At 32.0% G+C, this 27,612-nt stretch overlaps 1 protein-coding gene across 1 annotated transcript; it reads right to left on the bottom strand.

The window, feature by feature from the left end:
- Window positions 1-22,344: 22,344 nt before the first annotated feature.
- LOC139841543 (uncharacterized mitochondrial protein AtMg00810-like) lies at window positions 22,345-23,405 on the bottom strand. The gene is made up of 2 exons (XM_071831753.1): window positions 23,102-23,405; window positions 22,345-22,394 (listed from the first exon to the last, which is right to left on the bottom strand). The coding sequence occupies exons 1-2, from the start codon at window positions 23,403-23,405 to the stop codon at window positions 22,345-22,347; spliced, it is 354 nt and encodes a 117-aa protein (XP_071687854.1).
- Window positions 23,406-27,612: the final 4,207 nt, after the last annotated feature.

A 27,612-nucleotide genomic window follows, 5' to 3' on the forward strand; every position in this document is an offset into this window, starting at 1 on the left:
AAAACGTAAGCAGATTTATTGTCAATAAGAAACGTACCTGTAACAAGCTCCGGGTCTTCCTGTGCCTCTGCCACATTAATATTGAAAACTCTTCCGCGGCCTTGTCCATTCGTGTTCTCCTGGTTCGGGCAATTTCTAATAATGTGGCCCGGTTTTCCACATTTATAACAAACTACATTGGCATAACTTGCTCCGACACTACTTGCTCCGCCATTACTCGTTCCGACACCATTTGTTCCTTTCGTTCTATTAACCCCTGGTCCGTAGACCTCACACTTCGCCGCGCTATGACCATTTCTTTTACACTTGTTGCAAAATTTGGTGCAGAACCCCGAGTGATACTTTTCACACCTTTGGCATAGCGGCTTCTGATTGTTGTTGTTGTTGCGGTTATTATTGTTGTTAAGATGATTGTTGTGGTTGCTGTTGTTGTTGTTGTTGTTGGGCCGTTTGTTGTAGTTGCGATTGATGTTGCGATTGTTAGGATAGTTGTTGCGATTATTGTTATAATTGCTGTTGTTGTTGTATTGGTGATTCTTATCACCGTTTTCCTCCCACTTTCTTTTGACTTGCTTCACATTGGCCTCTTCAGCAGTCTGTTCTTTAATTCTTTCTTCAATCTGGTTCACTAGTTTGTGAGCCATTCTACATGCCTGTTGTATGGAGGCGGGCTAGTGTGAACTTATATCTTCTTGGATTCTTTCCGGTAATCCTTTCACAAACGCGTCGATCTTCTCTTCCTCATCTTCGAATGCTCCCGGACACAATAGGCACAATTCTGTGAATCGTCTTTCGTACGTGGTAATATCAAATCCTTGGGTTCGTAACCCTCTAAGTTCTGTCTTGAGCTTATTGACCTCGGTTCTGGGACGGTACTTCTCGTTCATCAAGTGCTTGAATGCTGACCACGGTAGTGCGTACGCATCGTCTTGTCCCACTTGCTCTAGATAGGTATTCCACCATGTTAACGCAGAACCTGTGAAGGTATGCGTAGCGTACTTCACTTTGTCCTCTTCAGTACACTTACTTATGGCAAACACCGATTCGACCTTCTCGGTCCACCGTTTCAATCCGATCAGTCCTTCGGTTCCATCAAATTCCAAAGGTTTGCAGGCAGTGAATTCTTTGTAGGTGCATCCTACACGATTTCCTGTACTGCTAGATCCAAGGTTATTGTTGGTATGTAGCGCAGCCTGTACTGCGGCTATGTTTGAAGCTAGAAAAGTACGGAATTCCTCTTCATTCATATTCACGGTGTGTCGAGTAGTCGGTGCCATTTCCTTCAAAATAGTCAAATGGAACAAGTTAATCATACAGAATATTAAGAGTAGTTAATAGTATTTCGTAGCATAATATGAACTCATTTATAAAAGCTTTTTCTTCATATTAGCGTTTTATAAGTTTAAATTCGGGTAGTACCTACCCGTTAAGTTCATACTTAGTAGCTAATATACAATTCAACTACTACAATTCTATATGAAAAACTGATTATAATAATATTTCGCGTTCAAACTTTTATACAATATTTTACAAACTTACAATACCGCTTATTTTACATAAAGCATGAAATATAGCACACAATAACTTTGATACAAGATAGTTGTGAAGATAATTCTAGCTAGTACACAAGTCGTTCAGCAAAGGCAATAAAGACACGTAATTCATACGTCCAGAAACAAGTCATGCATTCTGGTTTTACTAGGACTACTTCCCATCCTTGGTCTTGTGCAACATAACCGTTATGGCCGTTGATAAGACAGCGTGTTGTAACGTCATCAAAGGGACGAGGGTTACGTAATGTCCAACAGTCCCGTAACAATCTAAAAACCTCATTTCTTACCCCAATTACCGACTCCGTCACTTGTGGGAACATTTTGTTTAATAGCTGTAGCCCGATGTTCTTTTTCTCACTTTGGTGAGAAGCGAACATTACTAACCCATAAGCATAGCATGCTTCTTTATGTTGCATGTTAGCCGCTTTTTCTAAATCATGAAGTCCTATATTCGGATACATTGAGTCAAAATAATTTCTTAACCCGTTGCGTAAAATAGCATTTGGGTTCCCCGCAATCTATGCGTCAAAGTAAACACATCGTAACTTATGGGTTTCCCAATGTGATATCCCCCATCTTTCAAACGAAAGTCTCTTATAAACCAAGACATTCTTGGAACATTCTTCGAATGTCTTACAAACTGATCTCGCCTTAAATAGTTGTGCCGAGGAATTCTGACCGACTCTAGACAAGATTTCATCAATCATGTCTCCGGGTAGGTCTCTTAAAATATTGGGTTGTCTATCCATTTTGCGTTTTTATACTGTAAAATAGACAAGAGTTAGATTCATAAAAAAAAATACTTATTAATACAAGCAATTTTTACATATATCATAAAGCATAAGCACACTATATTACATATATTACACCACATGAATACAACTATCTTATTCCGACTCGCTTGTTTCTTCTTCTTCGGTTTTGGTTCGTTTTGCCAAGTTTCTAGGGATATATGATTTTCCCCTAATACGAGCCGTCGTTATCCACATTGGTTTAGAAAAACCTGGTGGTTTAGAGGTTCCCGGGTCATTGTTACAACTTAAGGACTTCGAGGGTTGACGATACATATAAAGTTCATCGGGGTTGGAATTAGATTTCTCTATTTTTATGCCCTTTCCCTTATTATTTTCTTTTGCCTTTTTAAATTCAGTTGGGGTAATTTCTATAACATCATCGGAATTCTCGTCGGAATCCGATTCATCGGAGAATTGGTAATCCTCCCAATATTTTGCTTCCTTGGCGGAAACACCATTGACCATAATTAACCTTGGTCGGTTGGTTGAGGATTTTCTTTTACTTAACCGTTTTATTATTTCCCCCACCGGTTCTATTTCTTCATCCGGTTCCTCCTCTTCCGGTTCTGATTCTTCTTCCGGTTCCGACTCTTCTTCCGGTTCCTCTTCGGGAACTTGTGAATCAGTCCACGAATCATTCCAATTTACATTTGACTCTTCATTATTATTAGGTGAGTCAATGGGACTTGTTCTAGAGGTAGACATCTATCACATAATATCAAACACGTTAAGAGATTAATATATCACATAATATTCACATGTTAAAAATATATAGTTTCCAACAAAATTTGTTAAGCAATCATTTTTCAAGTAAACACGGTCGAAGTCCAGACTCACTAATTCATCCTAAAAAAACTCGATAAGACACACTAATGCAAAATTCTAGTTCTCTAAGACCAACGCTCGGATACCAACTGAAATGTCTCGTTCTTATTGATTAAAAACGTTCCATATTAATTGATTTCGTTGCGAGGTTTTGACCTCTATATGAGACGTTTTTCAAAGACTGCATTCATTTTAAAATAAACCATAACCTTTATTTCATCAATAAAGGTTTAAAAAGCTTTACGTAGATTATCAAATAATGATAATCTAAAATATCCTGTTTACACACGACTATTACATAATGGTTTACAATACAAATATGTTACAACAAAATAAGTTTCTTGAATGCAGTTTTTACACAATATCATACAAGCATGGACTCCAAATCTCGTCCTTATTTAAGTATGTGACAGCAGAAGCTCTTAATAATCACCTGAGAATAAACATGCTTAAAACGTCAACAAAAATGTTGGTGAGTTATAGGTTTAACCTATATATATATCAAATCATAATAATAGACCACAAGATTTCATATTTCAATACACATCCCATACATAGAGATAAAAATCATTCATATGGTGAACACCTGGTAACCGACATTAACAAGATGCATATATAAGAATATCCCCATCATTCCGGGACACCCTTCGGATATGATATAAATTTCGAAGTACTAAAGCATCCGGTACTTTGGATGGGGCTTGTTGGGCCCGATAGATCTATCTTTAGGATTCGCGTCAATTAGGGTGTCTGTTCCCTAATTCTTAGATTACCAGACTTAATAAAAAGGGGCATATTCGATTTTGATAATTCAACCATAGAATGTAGTTTCACGTACTTGTGTCTATTTTGTAAATCATTTATAAAACCTGCATGTATTCTCATCCCAAAAAAATTAGATTTTAAAAGTGGGACTATAACTCACTTTCACAGATTTTTACTTCGTCGGGAAGTAAGACTTGGCCACTGGTTGATTCACGAACCTATAACAATATATACATATATATCAAAGTATGTTCAAAATATATTTACAACACTTTTAATATATTTTGATGTTTTAAGTTTATTAAGTCAGCTGTCCTCGTTAGTAACCTACAACTAGTTGTCCACAGTTAGATGTACAGAAATAAATCGATAAATATTATCTTGAATCAATCCACGACCTAGTGTATACGTATCTCAGTATTGATCACAACTCAAACTATATATATTTTGGAATCAACCTCAACCCTGTATAGCTAACTCCAACATTCACATATAGAGTGTCTATGGTTGTTCCGAAATATATATAGATGTGTCGACATGATAGGTTGAAATATTGTATACGTGTCTATGGTATCTCAAGATTACATAATATACAATACAAGTTGATTAAGTTATGGTTGGAATAGATTTGTTACCAATTTTCACGTAGCTAAAATGAGAAAAATTATCCAATCTTGTTTTACCCATAACTTCTTCATTTTAAATCCGTTTTGAGTGAATCAAATTGCTATGGTTTCATATTGAACTCTATTTTATGAATCTAAACAGAAAAAGTATAGGTTTATAGTCGGAAAAATAAGTTACAAGTCGTTTTTGTAAAGGTAGTCATTTCAGTCGAAAGAACGACGTCTAGATGACCATTTTAGAAAACATACTTCCACTTTGAGTTTAACCATAATTTTTGGATATAGTTTCATGTTCATAATAACAATCATTTTCTCAGAATAACAACTTTTAAATCAAAGTTTATCATAGTTTTTAATTAACTAACCCAAAACAGCCCGCGGTGTTACTACGACGGCGTAAATCCGGTTTTACGGTGTTTTTCGTGTTTCCAGGTTTTAAATCATTAAGTTAGCATATCATATAGATATAGAACATGTGTTTAGTTAATTTTAAAAGTCAAGTTAGAAGGATTAACTTTTGTTTGCGAACAAGTTTAGAATTAACTAAACTATGTTCTAGTGATTACAAGTTTAAACCTTCGAATAAGATAGCTTTATATGTATGAATCGAATGATGTTATGAACATCATTACTACCTTAAGTTCCTTAGATAAACCTACTGGAAAAGAGAAAAATGGATCTAGCTTCAATGGATCCTTGGATGGCTCGAAGTTCTTGAAGCAGAATCATGACACGAAAACAAGTTCAAGTAAGATCATTACTTGAAATAAGATTGTTATAGTTATAGAAATTGAACCAAAGTTTGAATATGATTATTACCTTGTATTAGAATGATAACCTACTGTAATAAACAAAGATTTATTGAGGTTGGATGATCACCTTACAAGATTGGAAGTGAGCTAGCAAACTTGAAAGTATTCTTGATTTTATGTAACTAGAACTTGTAGAATATATGAAGAACACTTAGAACTTGAAGATAGAACTTGAGAGAGATCAATTAGATGAAGAAAATTGAAGAATGAAAGTGTTTGTAGGTGTTTTTGGTCGTTGGTGTATGGATTAGATATAAAGGATATGTAATTTTGTTTTCATGTAAATAAGTCATGAATGATTACTCATATTTTTGTAATTTTATGAGATATTTCTTGCTAGTTGCCAAATGATGGTTCCCACATGTGTTAGGTGACTCACATGGGCTGCTAAGAGCTGATCATTGGAGCGTATATACCAATAGTACATACATCTAAAAGCTGTGTATTGTACGAGTACGAATACGGGTGCATACGAGTAGAATTGTTGATGAAACTGAACGAGGATGTAATTGTAAGCATTTTTGTTAAGTAGAAGTATTTTGATAAGTGTATTGAAGTCTTCCAAAAGTGTATAAATACATATTAAAACACTACATGTATATACATTTTAACTGATTCGTTAAGTCATCGTTAGTCGTTACATGTAAGTGTTGTTTTGAAACCTTTAGGTTAACGATCTTGTTAAATGTTGTTAACCCAATGTTTATAATATCAAATGAGATTTTAAATTATTATATTATCATGATATTATCATGTATGAATATCTCTTAATATGATATATATACATTAAACGTCTTTACAACGATAATCGTTACATATATGTCTCGTTTAAAAATCATTAAGTTAGTAGTCTTGTTTTTACATATGTAGTTCATTGTTAATATACTTAATGATATGTTTACTTATCATAGTATCATGTTAACTATATATATATCCATATATATGTCATCATATAGTTTTTACAAGTTTTAACGTTCGTGAATCACCGGTCAACTTGGGTGGTCAATTGTCTATATGAAACATATTTCAATTAATCAAGTCTTAACAAGTTTGATTGCTTAACATGTTGGAAACATTTAATCATGTAAATATCAATCTCAATTAATATATATAAACATGGAAAAGTTCGGGTCACTACAGCTGCGCCATTCGAAGCATTGTACGGAAGGAAGTGTAGATCTCCTATTTGTTGGAATGAAGTAGGAGATCGACAATTAACTGGTCCCGAGATCATACACGAAACGACTGAGAAGATAGTACAAATCAAGGAGAGATTGAAAACAGCCCGTAGTCGCCAAAAGAGCTACGCCGATGTTCGAAGGAAACCATTAGAGTTTCAGATCGGTGACATGGTTATGTTAAAGGTGTCACCTTGGAAAGGTGTAATACGTTTTGGAAAAAGGGGTAAACTAAACCCAAGGTATGTAGGCCCGTTCAAGATCATCGAACGCATTGGACCGGTAGCTTATCGACTCGAGTTACCGCAACAACTCGCCGGAGTACATAATACTTTTCACGTCTCAAACCTTAAGAAGTGTCTTGCAAAGGAAGACCTCACCATTCCTCTTGAAGAAATCCATGTCGACGAGAAACTACAATTCGTCGAAGAACCAATCGAAATCATGGACCGTGAAGTTAAACGGCTCAAGCAGAGCAACATACCGATCGTTAAGGTTCGTTGGAATGCTCGAAGGGGTCCCGAGTTTACTTGGGAACGAGAGGATCAAATGAAACAAAAGTATCCACACTTGTTTCTCGATGACGCAAAATAGGTACAATTTTAAAATTTCGGGACGAAATTTATTTAACGGGTAGGTACTGTAATGACCCGCACTTTTTCGATCGTTCTATACTTATAAGATTAATATTTACATAAATTAAACCTTACCAACATGATAAGCAATCCAAATTGTTGAGACTTATGTTTTTGAAATGAGTTTTACACAACGTTTGACCGTCTAGTTTGACCGATGATATCACGAACTATATAACATATGATAATTATACGTTTGTGTATATATATGTATATATACATATTTAACATGATCTAAGGATGTTTTAATATCTCATTTTGTATTAATAACAATAAGTTATAAGTATATTTTGAAACTACTAACTTAAGTTTTCAAAACGATAACCATACGTAACGTTAATTGACATAAATACTTATAATCTATAATGTTTATACATATATCGTATAAGTAATGTATTTAACCACTTTTTAAGGACTTAAACACATAAAACAATATAAGTGTATTCACAAAAGATAGCTATATTTGAATTCTCATTCCATTTTTCACAAAATTTCTATACGTATATCTAGAGTACATGTACTCGTATCATACCTAGCTTCTATACGTATTTACTATTGGTATATACACATCAAATCACCACCAACTAGCCCTTGTTCAATGCCTTATGTATAAGGTAACTACTTTTGTTATCTAGTATGACAATTTCACATGATTAAAAGATTTTTTCACAAAATTACAAACTTATACACCTTTTACACCACCATTTATACTCCATTCCATTTTCATTTTACTACACATTTCCTTTAACTAAAACACACTCTTAAGAAACTCCATAACCATTCAGCTAGTATCCATGAAGATCTAGCCATAAAAACATCACTTAAACACCATAAGAAAAACCTTACAAAAACACTTCAAGAATCCTTTCAAGAACACAAATTTACTTCCAATCTTTCATCCAATTCCATCACTCTTTTGGTTCTAGGTCTTTACTCCTCTTTTACAGCAATCTTGTCCAAGTAACTTGAGGTAGTAACTATGTTCATAACCTTATTCGATTCATATATGTATAGCTATCTTATTTTATGGTATAAAATTTTAACAACAAGAACATAGTTTGAATGTTTTCAAACTTGTTTGCAAACTAAATAGATCCTTCTAACTTAACTTTTAAAATACTTCAAGACCTGTAATATTTCATAAATATATGCTAATTTAACAAGGTATAACTTGGTTTTTCAAAGAACACCTTAAAAACTGAATTTACGACGTTGGAGTGCAACCGGGGGCTGTTTTGGGTTGGATAATTAAAAACCATCTTAAACTTTGAATTGGAGGTTTATTTTCTGGAAAAATGATTTTTACTATGAATATGATAACACATAAAAATTTCATGATTTAACTCAAAGTATAAGTATTTTTAGAAAAATAATCATTTAAGGTTGTTTACATGATGGAAAATGATTAACTTCATAAGTTTCACTAAAGTTTGACCTATGACCTGTGATTTCAATTACAAACTAAGGTATTTACAGTTCATAGTCTTAAAGAGGGACTCGATCCAAGGAAGTGGCAAGTTGAATCAATGAAAACGGAGTTGTAACGAAGAAACTATGACCAAAACGAGATCGGATATCTAAGACTAGTTTAGCTACGAAAATAATTGGAGAAAATTAAATAAATCACATCTTTTTAAAATAACATGATATTTTATATATATGTACTCATAATTTAATTTTATATGGTTCAGGATCACCCGTAAACAATACGAGAAGATTAATCATAAGATCCCATGATTGTACGCAACACGTCATTTGACAACACCGGTACTTTATGTACGCAACACGTCATTTGACAACACCGGTACCGTGGGTCAAGATTAATCTCGACCAATACATATACGATGGGGGTTTTTATTTATTTCATTGGGGGTTTATTAAACACCTAAAAATGAACCATTAAAATTGAATTACTAACATCGGACTGCTAACTACGGACTAAGGAATTATTAAAAGTATTAAAAGTATTATAAGTATATATATGTGACGTTTGTTTAAAAAAAAAAGGTATTGATATATTTTATATGGATAGGTTCGTGATATCAATCGGAGACCAAGTCAAAATTACATGTCTTCAAGACGAAAGTGAGTATATAGTCCCACTTTTAAACTCTAAGTATTTCGGGATGAGAATACATGTATTTTATGTTTTACGTTATGGACACAAGTAACTGAAAAATATATTCTACGTTGAGTTGTACCACTGGCATACTTCCCTGTAGCTTGGTAACTGTTATTTACAGCGGTATTGTAAACGCGAATCCTGTTGATAGATCTATCGGGCCTGACAACCCCAACCGGACTGGACGACCAGTATTCAACGGTTGCACAGTACTTCGTTTTGTGACTACACTTGGTACGGTGTAGTAAGATTTCATAATAAAGGGAATATGCGACGTGATTAAATGTTAAGTATGGTTACCAAGTGCTCAACCACTTAGAATATTTTTATTAAAATGTTTATATATGAAATCTTGTGGTCTATATATATATTGCTGCCGGCATTAAACCTATATCTCACCAACTTTATGTTGACGTTTTAAGCATGTTTATTCTCAGGTGATAACTAAAAGCTTCCACTGCAACATGTTGAATTTAAGCAAGATCTTGAGTATGCATATTTGTGTCAAAAATAAAACTGCATATCCGAGGAATTGTAATGTAAAATATGCTAGAAATCGTATTGTTATCATCACATGTAAAGTTTGTAAGTCTAAGATTATTGCTAAACGATAATCATCTTTTTATTGTCTAAAGCTTGTATTAAAATAAGAGTTATGGTTTGTAATGTAAAATAAATGCAGTTGTTCTTTTAAAAAAAGTCGCATATAGAGGTCAATACCTCGCAATGAAATCATACGTTATCTAACTCGTCCTTATGGTTAAGGACGGGTTATGACAATTCAGTTTCTGATGAAATCTTTAGCGAATACTTTGCTCCTTAATCGTTCTAAATCATCGTGAATTAATTTCTTCATCACAATTTGATTCAAAAATTTTAAGATATTATCATATCTTTCATTATTAATATCCTCAATATTTCTGAAGATACCTTCATAAATATTCTCATCCAATATTAATTATCTCTCCGCGCTATCTGTGATATATCATAAAAGGAAACTGTTTTAGTTCCTATATTCTGTAAACCTTCGAGTTTAAAATAAGAATGCTTTTGAAGTAGTGTTGGGAACTGAAGCATGAGTTAGTATAATATAATGACACTTGATCAACATGATTATATTACAGTAATTCATGCTGAGTTTCTAATGGAACACGATGATTCACAGATCATAACGTCATCATGTGCCATGTTACATAATTCGTTCATTCTGCTTAACTTCTGAACATATCAAGAAAGTATATTCTTGATAGTTCTATTCTCATTGATTCTGGTAATTTGACAAATCAAATCGTGCTATTACATTCTTTCTTGTTTAGAACATTAAGTTCATTCGAAACTTCATACCTATGAATTCTGGACCATTATTCGCTTGATTTAAAATCAGGAAGGGAAAACAAGAGCACGAAGCTCCGATATATAGGGGAAAATATAAAGCCCAACAACAACATCGAAATTACAAACCGTGGATATCAATGTTTAATGCAACATAAAGACACGGGAGAATTAAAAACATTATAACCCCAAGGGCGAAGTAGAAGAAAACAGATTCCTCCAGTAGTAGTTGGAAAAAGAGAATGATTGTTGAGATAGTAAGGATAAGGACAAGAATCAGAACTGGATTAAGCATTTTCATAATCTTTTGAATTTGGGAATTTAGTATAGGATTAGTAAAGGTAATGGAATGGAAGAAGTTAATTTATAGTGAAATATCTGATAAAGAAATCAAGGCAGATAATCGCATTTAATTAAAGAGATTTTATTCACCAAAGAATCAAATCTTTTAGATCTCAATGATTTTCTCTAAATCTCTTGAATTCCGGAATTCAACCATGACTAGTCAAAAGTTATCATGAAACATGTCTTTCTCATTTCAGTATTCAGTGATAGCTTCACTCGTACTCTTCGAGTAATCGAAATATCTTATCCATATTACTCAACAGTAATAAAACTCTATTTATCAGCTCAAATTCGTCATGAACACATTTTTAATGTTAGCTATGACGACCACGATCAAATTTCGGGACGAAATTTCTTTAACGGGTAGGTACTGTGACGACCCGAAAATTTTCGACTAAATTTAAACTTTATTCTTATATGATTATGATTTGATAAGCAAAGTTTGTTAAACTAAGTCTACAAACTTTTAAACTATTTACATAGATTCATTTATACCTCTGACTATTCCCGACGATTCACGAACATTGTGTGATAATAAATATGTGTATATATATATATATATATATATATATATATATATATATATATATATATATATATATATATATATATATATATATATATATATATATTTTTTTTTTTTTTGAGTTAATATAATACCATTTAATCAATTGAATTAAACATGTAATGTAATTTACAAAATAAATAAGATGTTAATAAAATAAATATATAAATATATATGAATTCAGTACACAATTAATATTATATGTATGTTCTAATATATCCAATATAGATAAATATTAAATGTTCAAATGTGTTATTATAGGTGTTACTTTCATTATTAATATTGATATCAGTATTATTAATAGTTATTAATAGTATTAATTTAATGTATAGTATATATATATATATATATATATATATATATATATATATATATATATATATATATATATATATATATATATATATATATATATATATATATATATATATATATATGAGATTTGATATGAATAAATTGTTATATCAATATTAATATTATTACTTTCATTATTAGTATTAATATTATTATCTGTATTATTAATATTATTATATAAAATTGAAACATGTAACATGTTAATATTAGTATTATTATTATATACTATCAAATAGAATCATTATTATTATTATAAGTTATCAATATTATTATTATCATAAAAATATATATATATTTTATTAATATTATCATTAATAACATTCTTATTAACAATTATTGTTATCATAATTATTATTAATATTATTATTAGTATGATAATTATTATTAATATTAATCGTATTATTATTTTATATATCATTTTGTTTATAGATTATATTAAGATTATTATTAGTATTTAGATTATTGATAATATATATTTATATCTATAAATAAATACGTATAAATATATATCAGATTAATAAATACATAACAGATAAATAATTAAACACAGATATATTGCATACAGATTTACACATGATACTGATACAACTCATAATAGTTAACCATCACAATCACTTTAGTTTAATTGATGTTCCTGATTGGTACTATACATGCTAATTATTCGAAATCCATTCAGCTAATAAATAAATTCTGTTACCGATCTATTTCAGCTTTTATCTTTTTAATATTTTCTGTCTGCTCAAATCATTATTGAAAGAATTCACTATATAACTCAGTCAACTCATGTAGTAGTGAACACATTCGAATATCCTTTCATTATCACAATCAATTCGACAACCAGCTTCCTCTAAATCAGTTAAAGTCATTAAAATTTTTTTAAAACATTCAACCGGTACCCTGTTCTTCAACTTTTTTGCCAAGTCATAATTCTGTATCACACTTTAAAATGTATAAACGTAGTGTTATTAAGAAACTTGTATTCAAAATCCCTGCAAAGTTCCAAATCCCAATTCGTAATATCAAATGAGAATTCTTGAGTCAAAGTTTATTAAAAGAAAAGTAAACCGTTTGTTCTTCTTTCAAATTCATGAGTTATACGTTGTTTCCAGTTCAATTGTTAGTTTCAGAGTATTTTAATTGCGATTTAGAAAATATTTCATGAAGGATTTGGGGTCTAAAAATGTCTCTATGTCGAAATTTCATTTTATGTTCTTCAAATATTTTTAATTATTCAGTGACTGCTGAAAATTTATTCTTTATTTTTTTTATTTTTTTATTTTTATTGTTGGGTAAAAGAATCCAAAGCAGGTCGTTTATAATTAGAATTCAAGTCTCAATTCAATTTACATGTCGTGGTTATGATTTTGGATATGAATTGGATTCAGAATTAATTGAAGAAGATGAAACAGAAAGTCTGGATAAATAAATTAATATGGGAATAAAAACAGATAATTAGATTAGTTCAGTTGGTTTGGGGAGGTGATGGACATACGAGGGATTCGGGTTCAATTCTGGTGGCTGCCAATTTTTTTTTTTTGATAAAGCTTCTAATATAGTCTTCAATTTTTTTAAAATCATTATAATTATTATTATTATTATTATTATTATTATTATTATTATTATTATTATTATTATTATTATTATTATAATTATTATTGTTACTATATTATTGTTATTATTATTATAAATATAATTATTATTGTTATCATTATGATTATTATTATTGTTAGAATTAGTATTATAATTAGTATTATAATTATTATTATAAGTATCATAATTGTTGTTAACATTATAATTATAAGTATTATATCTATTCTTATTATTATTATAAGTATTAATTATGATATTATTATTAAATTCAAAACTATAATATTATTATCATGGATAGGTTTATAATACAAATTATTATCATTTTCGTAAATATTAGTATTAACATCTTTTTATAAATAATAGAACTGTTAATATTAACATAAGTATTATTATTTGTATTATCACGAGTATTATTATTATTATGTAAATTATTATTATGTAAATTACTAAAATCAGTATTATAACTATCGTTAATACTAAAATTAATATTTTTACAAGTATTATTATTAATATCATTGTTACTATCACAAATAAAGTTATTATTAACATAAGTATATTATTAATGTTATTATAATTATTTTTACTAATATTAACTTAGAATAATTAGAACTCCTGTTTTGATAAACAAATGAAATACATAAATATATATATATATATATATATATATATATATATATATATATATATATATATATATATATATATATATATATATATATATATATATAACACATATAACATAACAAAATATTTTATTATATAAAAGGAATATATGAAAAACAAATATATTATTAATATAAAAATAATATCATTAATAGGTTATATATATAAACTTATTCGATTACGATTATGTGTATTAATATATATACACAAATGATATAGGTTCGTGAATCCGAGGCCAACCCTGCATTGTTCAGTATCGTCGTATGAATATTTTTACTACAAAATATTGGATTGTGAGTTTCATTACTCCCTTTTTAAATGCTTTTGCAATATATATTTTTTTGGGACTGAGAATACATGCGCTGCTTTTATAAATGCTTTACGAAATAGACACAAGTGATCGAAACTACATTCTATGGTTGGATTATCGAACCGAATATGCCTCTTTTTAGCTTGGTAGCCTAAGAATTGGTGTTTATTATAATTGCCACCAATTGACGCGAATCCTAAAGATAGATCTATGGGCACTAACAAGCCCCAGTCAGAGAATTTGAACTGCTTTAGTACTTCGATTTATCATATTCGATGAGAGCCCCGAAATGATGAGGATATTCTATATGCATCCTGTTAAGGTCGGTTACCAGGTGTTCACCATATGAATGAATTTTAATTCGCGAGTTACGCGTGACACTATATGAAATCTTGTGGTCTATTAAAATGATGAATTTTATTGTTTACGATAAACCTATGAACTCACCAACCTTTTGGTTGACACTTGAAAGCATGTTTATTCTCAGGTATGAAAGAAATCTTCCGCTGTACATTTGCACATTTTAGAGATATAACTTGGAGTCATTCGTGGCATATTTCAAAAGACGTTGCATTCGAGTCGTTGAGTTCATCAAGAATATTATTAAGTCATTTATAGTTGGATATATTATGAAATGGTATGCATGCCGTCAATTTTCGATGTAAAGAAAGTTTGTCTTTTAAAAACGAATTCAATGTTTGTAAAATGTATCATATAGAGGTCAAATACCTCGCAATGAAATCAAATATTGTGATTTGTTTGTAATCGATATGGACTTCATCCAGATGGATTTGGATGGGTTATTTCACATTTCACCCATGCCATCTTTTTGGTCGACTCAATACCGCCCCAAAAAAATCGAGCACGAATCGATTCAAGATTTTTTAGAACTTTTTCCGGACATTTGAACAATGATAGAAAGTAGATGCCAATACTACCCATAACCGATTTAACTAACGTAAGTCTACCTCCGGAGGAGATTAAACAGGCTTTCCAGGAAGATAATTTAGTACGATACTTATTAATTAGGGGCTCCCAATTCACGATCAAGTTCATGTTCGAACCAATAGGCACGCCTAAATAATTTGTGGGAAACGTACCAGCCCTTGTACCACAAGCGAAAGCTATCGATTTGACTTCATTCTCATTGACTCCAATGACAAATACATGAGACTTAGAAACATTGATTCGAAGACCCGAAACAAGATAAAATATTTCCAAAATTATGAGGATTCGATTTAGCTAGTGTATGTCCCAATCAGAAAAAATTATGACATCATCGGGGTATAAAAAATGAGAAAGGTGTATGTTATCTTTACCGACATTTATCCCACGAATAAGATTGCATTGAGTAGCACGATGTAAGGCAAGATGTAAACCCTCCATGACAATAATGAACAAAGAGGGACTTAGAGGATCACCTTGGCGAAGACCCCTTTTAATCTTGAATTCACTTATCGGGCTCCCATTCACGAAAACAGAAGTTTTGGCCGATTTAAGACAACCCATGATCCAATCGCACCAAGTATTGCCAAAACCTAAAGATTTAAGCATAAAAATCAGGTAGTCCCAGTTTACCGAATCATAAGCTTTCTCTAAGTCTACTTTAAACAAGAGCATTCTTCTATTCATTTTTTTATACCAATCGACAATCTCAGACAACATAAGAGGCCCATCAATAATCTGGTGACCTGAAATAAAAGCAGACTGAACAAGGCTGATTAATTTGTCAATTACATGTAATAAGCGATTTGTCAAAATCTTCATAACAATTTTGTAGAAAAACCCGACTAGAGAGATCGGGCGAAAATCAGTAATAATGACCGGGTTATGCACTTTTGGAATAAGTGAGAAAAAAGCAGATTTTGCCCCGATAGGCAAAATGCATGTCGTGAAAAAAGGCGAATATCTTTACATAAATCGAACTGCAAAATCTCCCAAAAGTGTTTAATGAAACGAAACGAAATACCGTTGGGACCCAGCACCTTTGAACTACCACAACCCCATACCGCTCTTTTAATTTCCGTGTCATCCACCGAACGTTCCAAATAAGAAGATTCCTCCAGATTAAGTTTATAATGCGGGTCGATGATGTTTGCAGCGGGGTATACGAAATAGCTATTAATTTTAGCAGGAATACTATTAAATACGATACAATTTTACACAAGATATTTATTTATTTAGAGAATGGATATACTTAAACCTTGCTACAACACTTATAGGCAGTGTACCTAATCGTACTGTAGTGTAGTTTTTAGTAAGTCCGGTTCGTTCCACAGGGAAATCTTTAAACAAAGCTTAACGCTATATTAGTTTACTTTTATAAAAATACAAATATATATATAAGTAATATTATTATTATAAAGGGGGGTTTTTACCGTTTAATGACCGGTTTGTCGATTTTAAAACTTTTAGTCGCAGTTAAAACCAAATGTAAAATATTAAAAATAAATACAAGACTTAAATTAAAGCGTAAAGTAAATAACGATAATGAAATTGCGAATAATAAAAGTTCGATAAAATAAACTTGCGATAATTAAAAAGTACGATAATTAAAAGTGCAATTAAATACAATAACAATAAAAATGCGATAATTAGAAGTGCAATTAAATATAAAATAAAGGAAATTAAATATGAAATAAAAGAATTATGCTTATTTAAACTTCCGTAATCATGATGTTTGACGTGTTGATTTTAGTTTTACACCCATGGGTTAATTGTCCTTTGTCTTGGATTATTTAATATGTCCGTCTGGTTTTTGTCCATAACAGTCCATCAGTCATAAGTATAAAGTGCGAGTGTCCTCGTCAAATTATCCTTATACCCGAAGTTAAATATTCCAACTAATTGGGGACTTAAACTGTAACAAGATTTTAATACTTTGTTTAATAATTACACCAGGATGTCGACTGAGTGTAACCCAAGGTTTTAATATTTTGTTATTAATTATACCAAGTGTCCTTGTACATAATTTCACCCCTGTTTTAATTATTCTAGTGGCTATTAATCCATTCCCGTGTCCGGTTAAATGAACGATTATTCGTACATATAAATACCCCGCCCATCGTGTCCGATCGAATGTATATGGTAATTTATAGGGACGCCCAATTGTAAATCTTTATATTAACATTAACAAATTATCATTTAGTTAAACAAATATAAAGCCCATTAATAGCCCATAGTCTAATTTCCACAAGTGTCGTTCTTTTGTCCAAACCCCAATTACGGTACAAAACCCAATTACCCAATTTTAGTAATTAGCCCAACATCATGATTACTTCGGATTAAATAAGCATAATAATAACTTAGCTATGAGACATTAAATTAAAAAGGTTGAACATAACTTACAATGATTAAAAATAGCGTAGCGTTACACGGACAGAATTTCGACTTACACCCTTACAATATTCGCTAACATACCCTTATTATTAGAATTTAAAATTAAAATTAAAATTAAAATATAAATTATATATATAATACGTTTATGAGAGAAGAAGAAAAAGGATGATTTTTTACGATCAGAATTCGCGAGCTTTATAGGCAGTTTTAAAATTAGGGTCTCCGCGACTCGCGGCCCTTTTGGCCTTCAAACTCCGCGAGTCGCGGAGTTTACTTTTACAGCTCACTGAAGTTTGGCTCTTTGTTTACCGACGATTTTATAAATAAATATAATATATTAAATAATTATAAGAATTATTTAAATATTATATTATATTTATGTGCATAGTTGACTTGTAATTTTTAGTCCGTTGCGTCGAGCGTTGAGAGTTGACTCTGGTCCCGGTTCCGGATTTTCGAACGTCCTTGCGTACAATTTTATATTTTGTACTTTGCGTTTTGAATCTTGTACTCTTGTAATTTTGAGACGTTTCTTATCAATAATTGGAACCTCTTTGATTGTCTTTTGTACTTTTGAGCTTTTTGGTCGTTTGCGTCTTCAATTCGTCGAATCTGTCTTTTGTCTTCACCTTTTATTATTTAAACGAATATCACTTTTAAATAGAACAATTGCAACTAAAAGCTTGTCTTTCTTGAGGAATAATGCTATGAAATATATGTTTGTTTTTAGCATTATCAGTCGACATTAACGAATTCATCCCCTGAGTTTTGACAGTCGAATTTGATTTTGTAAAAATTATGGAAAAGGTCCTTGATCATATTCGGGTCGACAATCCATAAACAGTCCGCCATCAAGCCTTGGATGTGTTGCGTACTACGTTTATGTTTCAACGAACAGTGGAAAAACTTGGAATTCTCGTCTCCCTCAACGTCCCACTTAATCCTCTATTTCTGAATAGCATCAATTGACGTTAATTTGATTAAGTCATCACGTTCAGCACTTAAGACATTTCTGTTATTAATTAAATTGTCATCCGTTTTCCCTGCATCAATAACAACATCAATTTCGTTAATATTTTTTATAACGTCAGATAATCGAGTAGCCTCGGATGACCGAGACGAATGAATCCAGGTCTTCAGCCTAGCATTTAAGTTATGTAGCTTTGCCACACAATCTTTGTTATCAGTTCTACTTATATTATCCCAGTTAGATCAAACAAAAGAATCAAAATCGGGCCTTAGAAACCATGACTCGAAAATCTTGAAGTATGATGGACCGAAATCGACTTTATCTTTGAACAACATTATTGGCAAATGATCTGAATGTTCACATGCCAAAACAGTACCTTTCAAGTCATCTAAAACATTCAAAATATTATTAGAAACGAAAAATCTGTCAAGCTTGCTAAGCTTATTACCCGCCTTGTTTCGCCAAGTGTATTGCAACCCGCCGAGAGGAATTTCATATAACATGTTTCCTTCAATAAAATCATTGAAAGTCTGAGCATTATTGGGACAAAACTCGGTACCACATCGCTCCTCTCATGTTCGAACCGCATTCCGATCGCCCATGAAAATTGTAAGTAACTAGAGGGGGTGAATAGTTACTTAGTCGATTTTTAAAAATTTTCTTTGGCGATTTGTTGATCTTGAACTTGATATAGTGTGATTTGAAATGTTTGTTCTCTAACAATGCTAGCAATACAAATATATGTTAAATTGTAAATAAAAGATAAGGGAAGAGAGAACAAACACAAGGATTTATAGTGGTTCGTGAAGATGTTAACTAATCTTCCTTAATCCAGTCCTCAATTCTACGAATTGAGATTTTTCTTCACTATGATACTCCAAACTCGGTGGAGTGTCCGAATACAACACTAGTACTTCGATAAGCCACACCTTGTGAACTCTTACATCCCTTTGAAGACTTCACAAACACCTATAGCTCCTACCACAAGATCCTAATGAACTTATCCTAGTGAAAACACAACTATCCTCTAGATCCCTTTAAGAAGATAGTTTACAAGTAAACTTGCAACTTTAAGCTTACAAGTACTCTTGCTAGAATCACTCTAAAAGATTACAAATTAAGTATAAGAATGATATCAGTAAGTATGGGAAAATATGAGTGCAAGAGGTGAGTCTTCAAATGCTTCAAGGCTTGGCTTTTATAGGAAAGATAAATCTGCCTGAAAGTCATACGGCTCACTGTACGGTCAACCGTGGTTCAACCGTGTACCTCTGACATCTGATTCTTATGGACATTTTTGTCCTTTGAAATTTGTCATTTTCCCTTGTTGAATAGCTGCAACTAAAGGCCAATTACTTCTGAAATTATCCTCATTACCTTTTATGTTTTGGACATAAGCTTGGAAGTTGACATGTCCATTAAAGAAGAAAGTCTTTAATCTTTAACCATTTGTCATTGATTACCAAAAGAGGTAATTGCAGATTTTTGTCTCTTGACAAACCATTATCTTCCAAAATCTTCATCAACCTTTCTTAATCACTTGTCATTTAGCTTATGGGAGTTTCTTGCCTTTTAGAACATTGTTACAACTTAAATGAACTAGTTTGAGTCTAGTTTGAACATAATGATTCTTGTTACATCTTGACTAGACATGAGCTAATTACATTTTCATACAAATAATGATACATAAAATCAATGGGAGAGCAACTCTATAATTGGGACTTTAATGACCATTATTAGTATGTTTAAATGACACTATGATAAAGAGATATGACACTTGAGTGTTTTAGCCTAAATCAAGCTTAAAGTGTCATTAAGATGTCATTAGGTGTGATTAGTAAAAATTAACATCTTTTTGTTCAAAACTCTTTTGAGATCAAAAAGGGCAACTATTATAAGTATGTTAAAAAAGGTTTTGTAAATTATAGATGCCGAGAACTAGTCAAACTTTATTTGGTCAAGATTGATAACAGAGAAAACTTTGGTCAGGTTGCGGTCGTCCGTGAGGTCAGCCGTGGGTTTGCAGTTTTAGAAAAGCTTGAACTCGTTGGTGCAGGACACAAACGGTTGATGTCACGGTCGACCGTGGTGCAGCCGTGTAGCATTTTTCCCAAGATGATTTCTTAAGTATTGGTCTTTTGCTAGAGATAGTTTAGGCTCATGAACTCATGTCATCCTACATATGATTTAACTACTTAGTTCTTGTGTGTCATCATCAAAACAAAGTGATTAACTTTTGAATATTATGCTTTGAATCTTAACCAACATTCTCCCCCTTTTTGATGATGACTAACAGATGAGTAAGTGTTAACTATGTAGGTCGACATAAGTGTTAACATCACTTACCATACACTTTCTTCCCTTTTTATCGAAGCAAAAAGGTTAGCCCCACTTGGAACTAAGCGCGCCCTAGGGTAATGCTCCCCCTTAAATTGTACACACTTATCAATTTTCTTGTTAATAAAATAGCTCCCCCTTGAACCAATAGTTGACATAAAAAGTAACAAACATGATAAGCATAGCAAGTGCATTACAAACGTTAATCATAGGACAAGTGTTGTTTCTACCTGCCCTTATAATTGTTCTTAACCAACATTAAGTTCTTTTAAGGATAAATTCCATTGGTGCTAAACGCATCCGAGATTGTCGAGCTTTCATTGTCGGACGAGAGAATGATCACTTGACGAGCCTCCCAATAAGTAATAGGACTTATTGACACGGGTTGAGGGACATGAGAAGTGTTGATGGCATTAACGAAATGGAAAAGCCAATTAAGATGATTTGAATACGGAAGTGGACAAGTTCCTAGTTCTCGAAGGTAACCCATTCTTTGAGTAGTGAGATAAGCAAGATTTATGATTTCTTGAGTGAGAAGTGACCACATGACAACGACTTCGGTTCCGAAGATGTGAGTGCCGGTAGGTTCCCGACAATAGACATTGTTCCGAATGACATTATGAATAAGTTGAAGATCATGGCGGATGTCGTCATCTTGAATGCGAAGCCGTTGATTGAGGTTTCGTTGTACTACCGGAGTGGTGATGATATCTAAGATGGGTTTCAACAGAAACGTAGGATTGAGTGATCTTAGATCGGTTGAAGGAGTATAGAAGGAACGCCCGTTCCAAGGAATTTCCATAATGGTTCTGAATTGTTCAAGGGACCAAGAGTAAGGTGTATTAAAAAGTCGAAATGCCACTTGATCGGGGTTGGAAACATCAAGATTAGCATAGAATTCCCTAATGAGAGTTGGATAAATGGTTTCATCAAGCTCAAGAAATGAGAAACAATTGTTATGGGAAAAAAGTTGAGTTAGCTCGGGAAACTCGATATGATGAACAACACGCTCCTCATGAAGTGTTCTAGTCTCCATGTGTTACCTATTGTTCGTGATACGTTGATTTCTCGTGTTGGTCATTTCATAGAAAAACCACAAATTTAGCAAACTAATCAAGTTGTTAAGTTTGAAAATCTATAAGCTAAACATGTGTAGATTAGTCCTTGTCTAGACTCATTTTGAAAACTATGAATTTGAAATTAAATTGTACTATTTTTCTTTTGAAAATTTAGACAAGTTTCATCTTGAATTTTACTCTATGTTTGTCAAAAGTAGATACTATTCATGAGATTGACAAGTATCATAATGATTTGTTCAAACATATGTGTGTGTACATGAGTGAGTTTAAAAATTCAAAGCATTTATGACTTAAAAAAAAACTTTTTACAACAATTTTACTCATATATTTAAGTAATTCATGCAAGAAATAAGTGTTCCTATGATTTTGGAAAGAATATAATCACTTTGGTAAAATTTGAAGTAAGTTTTAGGTGTTTACCTTGAATAGATTTGAAAGAGTATGGACCACTTTTTGAAGAATACTTGAAGGTAGGACAAAAGTAAAACCAGAAATTCAGTGGTTAGGATTTAAGGAAGAGATGTGGTTGGTGGAAAAGTTGTTTGGATATTAAAGGAGTTGCATAAAAGACAAAGAAATTCGTCAGACATCAGGCGGCTCTCATCACGGTCGATCGTTGTTCGACCGTGCGTGATCAGGAACAAATTTTACGGAGTATGTTCCATCATTCCCAACCCATTCCTAAGCAAGTTAAAGGTTTCCTTTTTAAGGGGCTTAGTGAATATGTCAGCTATGTTTTTAGCAGATTCTACCTTATCTATCACAATATTACCGTTTTGGACGTGGTCACGAAGGAAATGGTGCCTAATGTCTATGTGTGTAGTCCTAGAGTTTAATATTTGGTTTTTCGATAGGTCTATAGCACTTTTATTATCACAACATATGGGTATTTCAGATGAGATGATACCGTAATCGAGGAAGGTTTGCTTCATCCATAGCACTTGTGCGCACGCTCTTCCCATCGCTACATATTCGGCTTCGGTGGTAGACAATGCGACGGATGTTTTCTTCTTTGAGAACCATGACGTTAAGCAAAGCCCCACAAACGCGCATACTCCACTTGTGCTTTTTCTTTCAATCATTGATCTACCATCATCGGAATCTGCAAAGCACATAATATCAATCCCGGTAAACTTTGGATACCATAACCCAAGATGCATTGTTCCTTTTAAGTATCTAAAGATCCTTTTAACGGCCTCTACGTGCGACATCTTTGGATTCTCTTGAAATCTTGCACATAAGCACACGCTAAACATGATGTCGGGTCGACTTACCGTTAAATAAAGAAGGGATCCAATCATTCCCCTATATTTAGTACTATTAAATGGTTCTCCTTCTCCTTATAAAGTAAGTTTCACATTTGTTGCCATCGGAGTCACCATTGGTTTCGAGTTCTCCATTCCAAATTTCTTGAGCATTTCATGAACGTATTTTTGTTGATTGATGAATGTTTAGTCTTCTAGTTGCTTGATTTGTAGTCCAAGAAAGAACTTGAGTTCACCCATCATGCTCATTTCAAACTCATCATGCATTAACTTGAAAAACTCATTGCTAAGAGACTCGTTAGTAGATCCAAATACAATATCATCAACATATATTTGAATTATGACTAAATCCTTTTCATGCCTTTTGATAAAGAGTGTATTATCAATTTTTTCCATTTCAAACCCATTATTTATTAAGAATGTTCTAAGTCTTTTATACCATGCTCTAGGGGCTTGTTTAAGTCCATAGAGAGCCTTTTTAAGTTTATAAACATGATAAGGTTTTTCAAATCTTCAAACCCCGGAGGTTGTGACACATAAACTTCTTCATTTATTACACCATTTAAAAATGCACTTTTGACATCCATTTGATAGAGTTTGAAATTATCAGCACATGCATATGCAAGAAGTATTCTTATTGACTCTAGCCTAGCGACGAAAGCAAATGTTTCATCGTAATCAATTCCCTCTTGTTGGCTATATCCTTGTGCAACTAGTCTAGCTTTATTTCTAACTACTTTGCCATCCTCATCTAGTTTATTTCTATAGACCCATTTTGTACCTATGATGCTGCTTTCACTCGGTAAAGGAACCAAATCCCATACATCACTTCTTTGGAATTGATTTAATTCCTCTTGCATAGCTTCTATCCAACTTTCATCTAATAGGGATTCCTTAATATTTTTGGGTTCTATTTGTGAAATAAAAGCATAGTTGGCAATTAGGTTAAATACTTGTAACCTAGTGGTTCTAGTATTGATGTCTCCTATGACTTGGTCTATAGGATGATCCTTTACATTTTTAATATATATTGATGACCCTAAGTTATCCTTACTTGGTTTCAAATGAGATCCGTCCTCATTTGTGTCATTGAACTCGACTTGAGTTGGCATCATTTCTATAGCATCTTGTTCGATCACCTCATCATCCTCTAAAGGTTTAGTCTTAGGTGGTGGAGGAGTTTTATCAAAGGTGACATCTAGGGATTCTTCTATGATATTTGTATATTTATTTAGAACCCTATATGCCTTACTTTCTAACGAATATCCTAAGAATACTCCTTCGTAAGCTTTAGGCTCAAACTTTATAAGATATTCCTTTTTGTTTAGGATAAAGCATTTGCACCCGAATACTCTAAGATGACTTACGGTTGGTTTTCTACCATTTAAAATTTCATAAGGTGTTTTATCCATTGATGGCCTAATTAAGACTCTATTTTGAATGTAGGTGGAGGTGGCAACAGCTTCACTCCAAAACTTTTGAGGTATTGATTGTTCATTTAACATAGTTCGACTCATTTCTTGAAGAGTTCAGTTTTTTCTTTCAACAACCCCATTGGATTGAGGTGTACGAGGAGCTGAGAAGTTATGATTAATACCATTTAAATCACAAAAGACTCCAAATTGAGCATCATTATCAAATTCTCTACCATGATTCGTTCTTATTGTTACTATAGTACAACCAAGCAAGTTTTGTATCTTAGTAGCAAAAATTATAAATCTTTCCCATGCTTCATTTTTATGTTTTAGAAATAGTGTCCATGTATATCTTGAAAAATCATCTACTATTACTAAAGTATAAAAATTTCCTCCATAACTTTGAACGGCCGATGGCCCTAATAAGTCCATGTGCAAAAGTTCTAAACATCTTTTAGTAGAAATGAAATTCTTAGGTTTATGACTTGTATGAACTTGTTTTCCTACTTTGCATGCATCACAAAAATGGCTTTCATATTTTAATTTAGGCAAATCTCTAACTATGTCTTTTGAGGATATGTTATGAATTAGTTTCATGTTAGCATGCCCTAATCTCCTATGCCACAATGTAGTAGTGTCATGTGTAGTGACCCAAACTTTTCCATGTTTATATATATTAATTGAGATTGATATTTACATGATTAAATGTTTCCAACATGTTAAGCAATCAAACTTGTTAAGACTTGATTAATTGAAATATGTTTCATATAGACAATTGACCACCCAAGTTGACTGGTGATTCACGAACGTTAAAACTTGTAAAAACTATACGATGACATATATATGGTTATATATATAGTTAACATGTTTTTATTATAAGTATGTATCTCATTAGGTATTTTAACAATGAGTTATATACATAAAAATGAGACTATTAATTTAAGAAACTCGAAAACGATATATATAACGATTATCGTTATAACAACGTCTTACTAGGTACATATGAATCATATTAAGATATTGATACACTTGGTTAATTATGTTACATGATAAGTAAATATATTATTAAGTGTATTAACAATGAAATACATATGTAAAAATAAGACTACTAACTTAATGATTTCGAAACGAGACATATATGTAACGATTATCGTTGTAACGACATTTAACTGTACATACATCATACTAAGATATATTATATATCATAATATCATGATAATATAATAATTTAAAATCTCATTTGTTATAATAAACAATGGGTTAACAACATTCAACAAGATCGTTAACCTAAAGGTTTCAAAACAACATTTACATGTAACGACTAACGATGACTTAACGACTTAGTTAAAAATGTATATACATGTAGTGTTTTAATATGTATTCATACACTTTTGAAAGACTTCAAGACACTTATCAAAATACTTCTACTTAACAAAAATGCTTACAATTACATCCTCGTTCAGTTTCATCAACAATTCTACTCGTATGCACCCGTATTCGTACTCGTACAATACACAGCTTTTAGATGTATGTACTATTGGTATATACACTCCAATGATCAGCTCTTAGCAGCCCATGTGAGTCACCTAACACATGTGGGAACCATCATTTGGCAACTAGCATGAAATATCTCATAAAATTACAAAAATATGAGTAATCATTCATGACTTATTTACATGAAAACAAAATTACATATCCTTTATATCTAATCCATACACCAACGACCAAAAACACCTACAAACACTTTCATTCTTCAATTTTCTTCATCTAATTGATCTCTCTCAAGTTCTATCTTCAAGTTCTAAGTGTTCTTCATATATTTTACAAGTTCTAGTTACATAAAATCAAGAATACTTTCAAGTTTGCTAGCTCACTTCCAATCTTGTAAGGTGATCATCCAACCTCAAGAAATCTTTGTTTCTTACAGTAGGTTATCATTCTAATACAAGGTAATAATCATATTCAAACTTTGGTTCAATTTCTATAACTATAACAATCTTATTTCAAGTGATGATCTTACTTGAACATGTTTTCGTGTCATGATTCTGCTTCAAGAACTTCGAGCCATCCAAGGATCCGTTGAAGCTAGATCCATTTTTCTCTTTTCCAGTAGGTTTATCCAAGTAACTTAAGGTAGTAATGATGTTCATAACATCATTCGATTCATACATATAAAGCTATCTTATTCGAAGGTTTAAACTTGTAATCACTAGAACATAGTTTAGTTAATTCTAAACTTGTTCGCAAACAAAAGTTAATCCTTCTAACTTGACTTTTAAAATCAACTAAACACATTTTCTATATCTATATGATATGCTAACTTAATGATTTAAAACCTGGAAACACGAAAAACACCGTAAAACCGGATTTACGCCGTCGTAGTAACACCGCGGGCTGTTTTGGGTTAGTTAATTAAAAACTATGATAAACTTTGATTTAAAAGTTGTTATTCTGAGAAAATGATTTTTATTATGAACATGAAACTATATCCAAAAATTATGGTTAAACTCAAAGTGGAAGTATGTTTTCTAAAATGGTCATCTAGACGTCGTTCTTTCGACTTAAATGACTACCTTTACAAAAACGACTTGTAACTTATTTTTCTGACTATAAACCTATACTTTTTCTGTTTAGATTCATAAAATAGAGTTCAATATGAAACCATAGCAATTTGATTCACTCAAAACGGATTTAAAATGAAGAAGTTATGGGTAAAACAAGATTGGATAACTTTTCTC

The sequence above is a fragment of the Rutidosis leptorrhynchoides genome, chromosome 4 (assembly GCF_046630445.1).
Source record: "Rutidosis leptorrhynchoides isolate AG116_Rl617_1_P2 chromosome 4, CSIRO_AGI_Rlap_v1, whole genome shotgun sequence".
Taxonomy (NCBI): domain Eukaryota; kingdom Viridiplantae; phylum Streptophyta; class Magnoliopsida; order Asterales; family Asteraceae; genus Rutidosis; species Rutidosis leptorrhynchoides.

Coding starts and splice junctions, on each gene's coding strand:
- LOC139841543 (XM_071831753.1), bottom strand. CDS start 23,405: ATGTCGCACGTAGAGGCCGTTAAAAGGATCTTTAGATACTTAAAAGGA. Junction 22,395..23,101: donor GCAAACCTTCCTCGATTACG/GTATCATCTCAT, acceptor TCTCATGAATAG/TATCTACTTTTGACAAACAT.